This window comes from Diaphorina citri, unplaced genomic scaffold (genome assembly GCF_000475195.1).
Source record: "Diaphorina citri unplaced genomic scaffold, Diaci psyllid genome assembly version 1.1 scaffold57, whole genome shotgun sequence".
NCBI classification, from domain to species: domain Eukaryota; kingdom Metazoa; phylum Arthropoda; class Insecta; order Hemiptera; family Psyllidae; genus Diaphorina; species Diaphorina citri.
Genome location: NW_007377494.1, coordinates 48353 through 56779, shown reverse-complemented (window position 1 = coordinate 56779; position 8427 = coordinate 48353). Strand labels below are relative to the sequence as shown.

The 8427-nt window shown below is 36.6% G+C and overlaps 1 protein-coding gene across 1 annotated transcript in view; it reads left to right on the top strand.

Annotated features, from left to right (window-relative positions):
- LOC103517796 (isovaleryl-CoA dehydrogenase, mitochondrial) overlaps positions 1 to 7825 on the top strand; it is a 15876-nt gene extending 8051 nt beyond the window's left edge. Inside the window, exons 4-9 of the mRNA XM_008482845.3 lie at positions 2691 to 2852; positions 4398 to 4563; positions 4965 to 5058; positions 5306 to 5396; positions 5816 to 5984; positions 6769 to 7825. Coding sequence (XP_008481067.1) covers positions 2691 to 2852; positions 4398 to 4563; positions 4965 to 5058; positions 5306 to 5396; positions 5816 to 5984; positions 6769 to 6902 — 816 coding nt within the window. The 3' untranslated portion in view covers positions 6903 to 7825. The remainder of the gene's footprint in view (positions 1 to 2690; positions 2853 to 4397; positions 4564 to 4964; positions 5059 to 5305; positions 5397 to 5815; positions 5985 to 6768) is intronic.
- The last annotated feature ends 602 nt before the right edge of the window (positions 7826 to 8427 follow it).

Genomic DNA, 8427 nt, shown 5'->3' with positions numbered 1-8427 from the left:
GGGCCACGAAAATGGTCGGGCAGGCAACATGTGGCCCGCGGGCCGCTAGTTGGAAACCCCTGTACTATACTATTGGAGTAAACGAATACTTACCTACGTCACTAATGACTACCGATTACGTTAATAGATTTGTACTACAATTACCTAGTACCTACTCAGTAAGCCACGCGTTTGGTTCCGACTGGCCCCCCCCCCAAATTTTTCAGAAATGCAGTCAGATCGAATTTTGAGCGCCGCGGGCGAAATTTTTCAAAAAGTATTCGAAGATTTTTGTCTCTTTTTTACATTTAGGTAAGTTTTGTCAAAAAGCTTTGCGAAAATGGTCAAAAAGCTTCGCGGGCCACGAAAATGGTCTGGCGGGCCACATGTGGCCCGCGGGCCGCTAGTTGGAAACCTCTGTACTATACTATTGGAGTAAACGAATACTTACCTACGTCACTAATGACTACCGATTACGTTAATAGATTTGTACTACAATTACCTAGTACCTAGTCAGTAAGCCACGCATTTGGTTCCGACTGAGGTCAATAAAATTCAACACGAATTTTCCTTAATTTATGTACCGACTTGAATTTTGGAGTTCACTCAGCCTGGTAAGGGGCAGGTGGGTATGAATCCTACTAAGACTAATGTGTAGTTGAGTGTCGTGGATATACTTACTTACTTCTTTCCGTGTTCGGGCTGTGGATATAGATTAGACGTCAATAAATCTAACTGTTATATCGTATATTTTGATATATCTATTATTTGTTTGTTTTTATTATTTGTGTTATTTATTGGTCATCACAGCATGTAACCATTACATTTATTTCCCAATCATCACTTCCTAATACTTTAGTTGTATTTTCCTTGCGGAATTTCCGCCCTTCTGAAGTTCGTTTCACCTCTTTTGGTGTGGTAGCGCCTGATGTACTAAACCACGGGAAATCCAAGATGGCGAGCCATCGGAATCTATTCTAAGGAGACTACAACTTTTTTTGCCACTGATCGTTATTCACATACAAATAGCTACTCACTTGTACCGACTTACGAGACTAATAACATCCCGAAATCCCAGGAGGTAAACAAAATGGGTACTAAATGATGGGCTTTGGTACAAATTCGCAGCAAAAGTTGTGGTGCTAACTTCACGCACAAATCCAAGATGGCGAGCCATCGGAATCTATTCTAAGGAGACTACAACTTTTTTTGCCACTGATCGTTATTCACATACAAATAGCTACACACTTGTACCGACTTACGAGACTAATAACATACCGAAATGCCAGGAGGTAAAAAGTTGAAAAAATGCAACACCATCGGGATTCAAACCGGAATCTCCTGCGTGATATAGTACGCAACGGAAGTTGCTTTTATACCTTGTAATCAATGAGGTTAATACAATGGAGTAAAATAGGTAAACATAGAAATTTCTCCTAACATACAGGGTGTCCCAGAATTTATGCTTAAATTGTTTTTTTTTTCGGAGCCTGTTTGAAAGTGCGAAAAACTAATACAATGGAGTAAAATAGGTAAACATAGAAATTTCTCCTAACATACAGGGTGTCCCAGAATTTATGCTTAAATTGTTTTTTTTTTTCGGAGCCTGTTTGAAAGTGCGAAAAACAAAAAAAAAAAACACGTAAGTCTTTGATTTTCAATGCGGATATTTTGGTAATATTGCGATGCGCGAAAAATTTCGCGAAGTTCGCGAATTGGGTACCAAATTTTGATTTTTAAATGAGAACCCCTATTTTATTACGATAACTAGAATATACGTGGATAAACCTAAGCAAAGAATGGCTAATAGATCTTGAAATGTTTGTGATACATTTAAACTAAAGTAATTACCTATGTAAGATATTTTATGAAACAGTGTGAGATAATTTATTATAGGTAATAGCTCCAGGTTCCTTCTGTACGTAGCATCCTACTCGCAAATGTAATTAATTTTATTTTTTGTATTTATACAAGCATTACAGTAATACCATGTCATGTATCATTGCGTTAAGGGTAAAATAAAGTGAAGATAATAGGATTAGAGTTGTTTGTGTAGACTGTAGGAAAAAAAGAGCATGAAATCCCAAACATTGTACAAAATTCAATATCTCTATATCAGGGTTACGTTATGTTTTGTACCTACCTAATATTTCATAATATCGTTCATTTACAAGCTTAACGTTTGTGAAGGTATTTGTATCAGACTAAATAAAATTCAATAGAAATGGAATAATTTAAAGTATGACATGAATCCTATATCTTGTGTCCTACTACCTTCATCCCGGAAATTTTGTGTAGGGATAGCTTTAATGCCCGTGGATTAATATAAATTCTCCTTATTATAAGAACAAAAACATGGAAAAAAAAAATAACGAATCTGGTTACGCATATACTTCGAGCTATCGATGATACAAGATTAAAGATTTCAATATCATTGATAATTTTTGTTATTATGTAATATGTAATACCCATTTAATGATGGTCGATGTCTCTTATCATGTACCTGCCTAGAATTACATTTGTGCATGACGAGCTTGTTATAAACAGTTAAATTTTTTATGAAAAATTGAGCATAACTTTGATTAATACTAACCTTTTATCCCGGTATCAGCTTGTATGACTGTCTACATGTAGTTCTATATGGTCAATAGCTTTTATATTTACATACTTACTTCCGATAATATACATATTTCTCCTATTTGACATTTCAGTTATGTTCCGGTGAAAAAATCGGCTGTCTGGCAATGTCAGAACCAGGTTCTGGGTCAGATGTGATATCGATGTCTCTAAAAGCTGAGAAGAAAGGTGACATGTATGTTTTAAATGGAAATAAGTTCTGGATTACCAATGGACCTGACGCAGATATTGCCGTAGTAAGTATGAGAAAAACCTGCCAAATCTTTTCGTCTAAGATAGGTAACACATAAGCGTGCTAACTGGAACTTGACCTGGCGCACTGCTGTGCTCTCAGATACTATAATGTTCAGACGTGTTTAATCTATAGCATCTGGATTCTCTTTTAATTTATTCTGAAACATATACTGTCTTAAAATCTCTAAAGAGTTCAAAGTATGTTTTATTAAGGAAAATTACCTACCCCATATTCTCCATGGTAGAATAAAGAATATGAATAAACCTGAAATGTGTTTACCTAGAAGAACGTATGAAGGAGGAAGGCGTGTTGAAAAAGACGAACAATGAAGACATGTAATACGAATATAATATGCGAAGAAAGAAATATTATACTAAAAACAATTTATCAAGAATATGATAATCGGCATGTTACGCTGAAATCCCGGATTCAAAAAGTTCGCCAGCCTAATAGTTAGCTTAGTTGGGAGCGCGTCTGCCTTGTAAGCTGTAGGCCGCGGGTTCGATTCCTGCCCGGGGCGGATTTTATCCTGAACGGATAATGTTCGTTTCGGAACAGCTGGCTTTTTCCTATCCTGTCTTCCTTCTCTCTTCGATTTCAGAACGGTAAGACCTTAGCAGTTACAGTTTCCTCTATCAAACCTCTTAAAAAGAAAAGAAAAAAAATCACAATAGATTAACTACTATTAATATTATTCTTATGATAATTATGTAATAGGTACTGACTTCCAATAGGTACCTACGCTCAGATTATAATTATTTGAAATTTAGCTCGTCAATTGACCTGGTATTATCATAACATTAAGTATCTACTTGTAGCTAGTGCAATGGACTAAGTATACTCGACACATGTGTTGTTGTACGGTATGTGAACTTCGGAGTGTATTTTCCTTGTTTTGTTATTGATAAATCCATTTTCGGATTTTTCCCCCAAGATTTACTTACATGAAAGGAAATTTATTTAAATAGGTAAATTATGATTATTTTAATTGTGCAATAGATAATTGTATGGATAGGTGTACTTATAATGTATAGGACCTAATGGGAATTATGCGGGCTTGTAGTGTAACATGGAATGTAAGAGAATTACATAAGACAAAATGAGGAACTAGGGATGATGAAAGAATGGGTGAAGAAGGAAGAGGCAAAATTATGATATACGCGAGTTTATTTGCACTGTCTCTTGATATTAAAGAAAAGCGAGTTGCTTACCTATTCCCTGCTTACATATTCAGAACTTGTAAATACTTTTAAGACAAAAGTTCCGGGTAATAAAGTTGAGCTTGAAGGTGTAATCTTCTGAAGTAGGTCTTGAAAACTCCGAGTATCAGCATACTTAGCATAGTTTCCACCCTAATACCTGAAGAATTTTAGGTAACCTGATTTTAGCTGCATCCCGCGGTTTAAATATTACTTATTCAAGTTAGTTAAACCTACTGACATGGCTTTATCACACATGTTAAATTCTGGATTTTATTTCCAGGTATTGCAAATGGCCTTGTTGCCAAATTGTATCAAAATAAAAATATGTAAATAAATATTTCCAGGTATACGCAAGGACCAATCCAAACGCAGATAAGAAGCAACACGGCATCTCAACGTTCATAGTTGAGAAGGGCACACCCGGGTTTTCTAAAGGCAAGAAATTGAACAAGTTAGGAATGCGGGGCTCCAACACCGGGGAACTAATCTTCGAAAACTGTCAAGTTCCAGGTATGTGGAACATTTGTTTTGTTTTACGTCGTCGAAATTCCTTGAAATAGTGCTGAAATGTTTCGGTCCTCTCTCGGGAAAAAAGAAAACAGAAAGCAAGAAATACTTACGCAAATAAAAAGACTTTCTGAAATAGAAATGGAATATTCTGGTAAAAATGCCATCATGACTATAAACACATGCATAGATCGGAGACTAACTTCAAGGAAATCTACGTAACATAAATCAGAATCATGATAACTACCTACCTCGTTAACCGCGATTTTATTGCATTTCAATTTGTATGAATGCCTGAAAACTAAGTATGTATGCAATGTGCAAGACTCTAAATCGTACTTACATAGGATCTGAATATTATACAGGTAGAATATGCCCTTTTCTATTCTTGGTCCCATTTTCAGCTGAAAATTTACTGGGAGGTGAAAACAAAGGTGCCTATGTATTAATGAGTGGACTAGACCTGGAACGATTGGTTATATCAGCTGGACCCGTTGGGTAAGAGAGGGTTAATATTTTGTTTAGTAGGTCGCGTTTGGTCAATCATTCGGCCTTTATGAAAGTATTTCTTGGAATGATTCTCTAGAATTCTAGAGGGACTGGGGGACTTTAAACAGGGAGGATACCAGCCTGAAATTCACCTTGCTAAAGAGAAGGTTGAGTGCGAAGAGCATCCACTCGTAAAAATTTTGTAGCCAATACCAAATATGACTACCTAGTTAGTTATTCATGTTAATATTTTCAGAATCATGCAGGCATGTTGTGATTTCGCTTTCAACTATGTTCATGAGAGAGTTCAATTTGGGACTCGTATTGGAGAATTCCAGTTGATGCAGGTAGGTACCTACTCCAGGTGAACTTTGAACTTTTAGCCACCTAGGTATGATGCCAATTTGTACAGAGAATTCCCTTTTTCTTATTTGGGAGTCCCTTCGAAAAAGATTAATAATTTGTTTCACCATTTCACCAAGTGACTTGTAGAACAAAAATAAGGCTGACGAACTCTTTTTTTTAATTCCAGTGCAGTCTATTCAAATTCTTTTACGTAGGTAGGTACTCATAATATTAAGTCTGGCTTTTACATACAATACGCGTAAATTGCATGCACGTGCGGTTGAATATTCTAATCGCTTTAGAGTAGCTACGTACGTAGGAAAGTTCTTACAGCTTACAAGTCACTAGCTGCCTCTTGTATAGGTTTATTACTATTACCATTATATGTTCTTTATTATTATTATTATTATTATTATTTTAGGGTAAAATAGCAGACATGCACGTGGCTTTGAGTGCCTCGCGGGCGTATCTGTACAGTGTTGCCAAAGCTTGCGACCGCGGTTCCATCAACTCCAAAGAATGTGCCGGTGTTTTCCTTGTGGCCGCCGAGAATGCTGTGAAAGTTGCCCTCGAAGCCATACAATGCCTCGGTAAGAATTTCCGCCTTCATTGGCCTTCCTCGGGCTAGATCGGCCTTCGCCTCGGCCTAGATCGAAAAATGGGTTTTTGTTGTTGACAATCAGATCTAACTTGATTTTTTTCTTTCCTTATCCTATAGGAAGGGAAGTTACTATTACTACTTTCTTTTGTCTATCACAACAGTTTACGGACGGATGAGTGAACCATATTTTACGTTCGTTTATCGCTGTCTGTAAGTGTATTTAATATTGGAAAATTCCTGGAATGTTAGGTACCTACCTCTAGCTATTTATCAGCACTATCAGCAGTCTGCTTTCACTATTTACCTCTAGCTATTTACCAGAAGTCTGCTTTCAACCCAACTTACTAGAGAGAAAAAAACAGTAAACATGGGTACCTAAGTTTCCAGCAATTTTCAGTTTTCTTATGCCTATGACAACAGTTTGAAATCCCTTATCCCGTCGTGGTTTACTCTTTAGTAATTTATTCTATAGGAAGTGTAATGTTTTTTCTCCTTGTTGTCATAAAGTTTGACATTTATCTGTTTTCCAAGGAGGTAAAGCAATTCGACCTAATGGAGTGCTGCCTTTACTATATATATTTTTTTTTCTCATCGACGTCTTTTTCTTCTTCTTCTTCTTCTTCTTCTTCTTCTTCTTCTTCTTCTTCTCATCTTTCTTCTGTTTGTTCTTTTTATTCTTCTCCATTCTCCTCTTCTCTTTTTTTATTCTTTCTGTTTTTCTTCTTTTCTTTCTTTTTCTTCTTATACTCCTCATTTCCTCTTTTATTTTTCAGGCGGAAATGGCTATATCAATGACTATCCTACCGGTCGATATCTGCGAGATGCCAAGCTGTATGAGATCGGAGCAGGTACCAGTGAAGTAAGAAGGATCGTTATAGGACGATCTATAAATGCCGAGTACAAGTGATTTTTCTTTTTGCTTCACTATTCGGCTGCAGCTGAAGCCGCTACAACAAGGACAAGTGATCAAGAGAAAGATAACAATTTGAAGACAATATTGAGAAGTTAGAATTCCTGCGAAACAGCTGACTTTACCCCCGACCAGTCTTAGTGGGCACAATAAAGTCATCATCCTTTAAAGATCTAATGATATCGTCCAGACAGCCATTGTCCATTGCCATCAGCTTAATCTGGAAGTACGTTTCAGCAAATTCAGCACACATCACGTCAAAACCTGGAAATATGAAAGCCACGGGCCATAAAGTGGATGCTCTTAAACCCAAGAGACGAAAAAAGGGTCTTTTCCATTAGTCGTGAGTAAATACGTGATTGAGAAAGAAAACTGGGAAGGAAAGCCTAATGTGAGTTCTGCTCGGTCGTAAATCTCAAAGCTCTAGAGACCTCTTTGAAGATTTTCAAATCCTACCGTGTCACCTTATGTAAAACAAACAATCCTAATAAGCCATTAGATTTTACCACTGTGTTTAGTGAATTCTAGTGTATTACGAATAGGAATTTTGAAATTTTCCGATAAGCGAATGAGATCCAGACTCTCTGGAGGAGTACATATTGGGTTGTTTTTCCATCATAACATGCCTCTGTTGACGTTTTATTATCCCCTAGGTGGTTTTCCATGGAATAGAACTTATCTGTGGGTGTATTATGCTGATGATATAACGAGTATTGAACTCAACTTTTCCAAGTACATTTTCTAAGCCCTGTAGGCCTTTTGAGATTGTCTTTTTTTGATTTTTTAGAGACCTACCGATAGGCAGAATGATGTTTTGTGACTACCATGTAATTTGTAATATCCACGTCCTAAATCAATAATGTCGTAGGTAAATTCATAGAAATTTCTCTCAAACTTTCAATAAAATAAATACTAATTTATTCTGTGTGTTCTGCTATTTTCTACAAATACAACACCGTACACTGTTGACATGTTTCTTTTCAGACTGTGTAAACGTACATAAAAAATACTTTTCTTGACTTGTTGCACGCTCTTTGAGAATCAAAAGAAAGAAAAATACATACGAACATCTGAAATTGAAAAGATAATTCTTAGTATGTGAACCTCTCTCTCTGAATAAACAAAACTTGAAGAAAGGAGAATTTTTCTAATTTCTTCTCTTGGAAGACATCCGAAAAAAAAGTATCAAGCTGTGCTAAAGCTGAGAGGAGTGAAAATGACAGGAAAATAAAGGAAATAGCTTGAGAAAATTCTACCTTCAATTATTATCGAGGAAGGATTTGTCCTTCAGATTCCGAGAACGGGATTGAACTTTATGTTCAACTCCGTTTCCCTTTTAATTCTTTACTGAGAAAACTATCAGTTTTTTTTTTTCAAGAGGTTTGATAGAGGGAACTGTAACTGCTAGGGTCTTATCGTCCCGAAATCGAAGAGTGAAGGAAGACAGGATAGGAGAAAGCCAGCCGTTCCAAGAACGAACCTCATACGTTGAGGATAAAATCCGCCCCGGGCGGGAATCGAA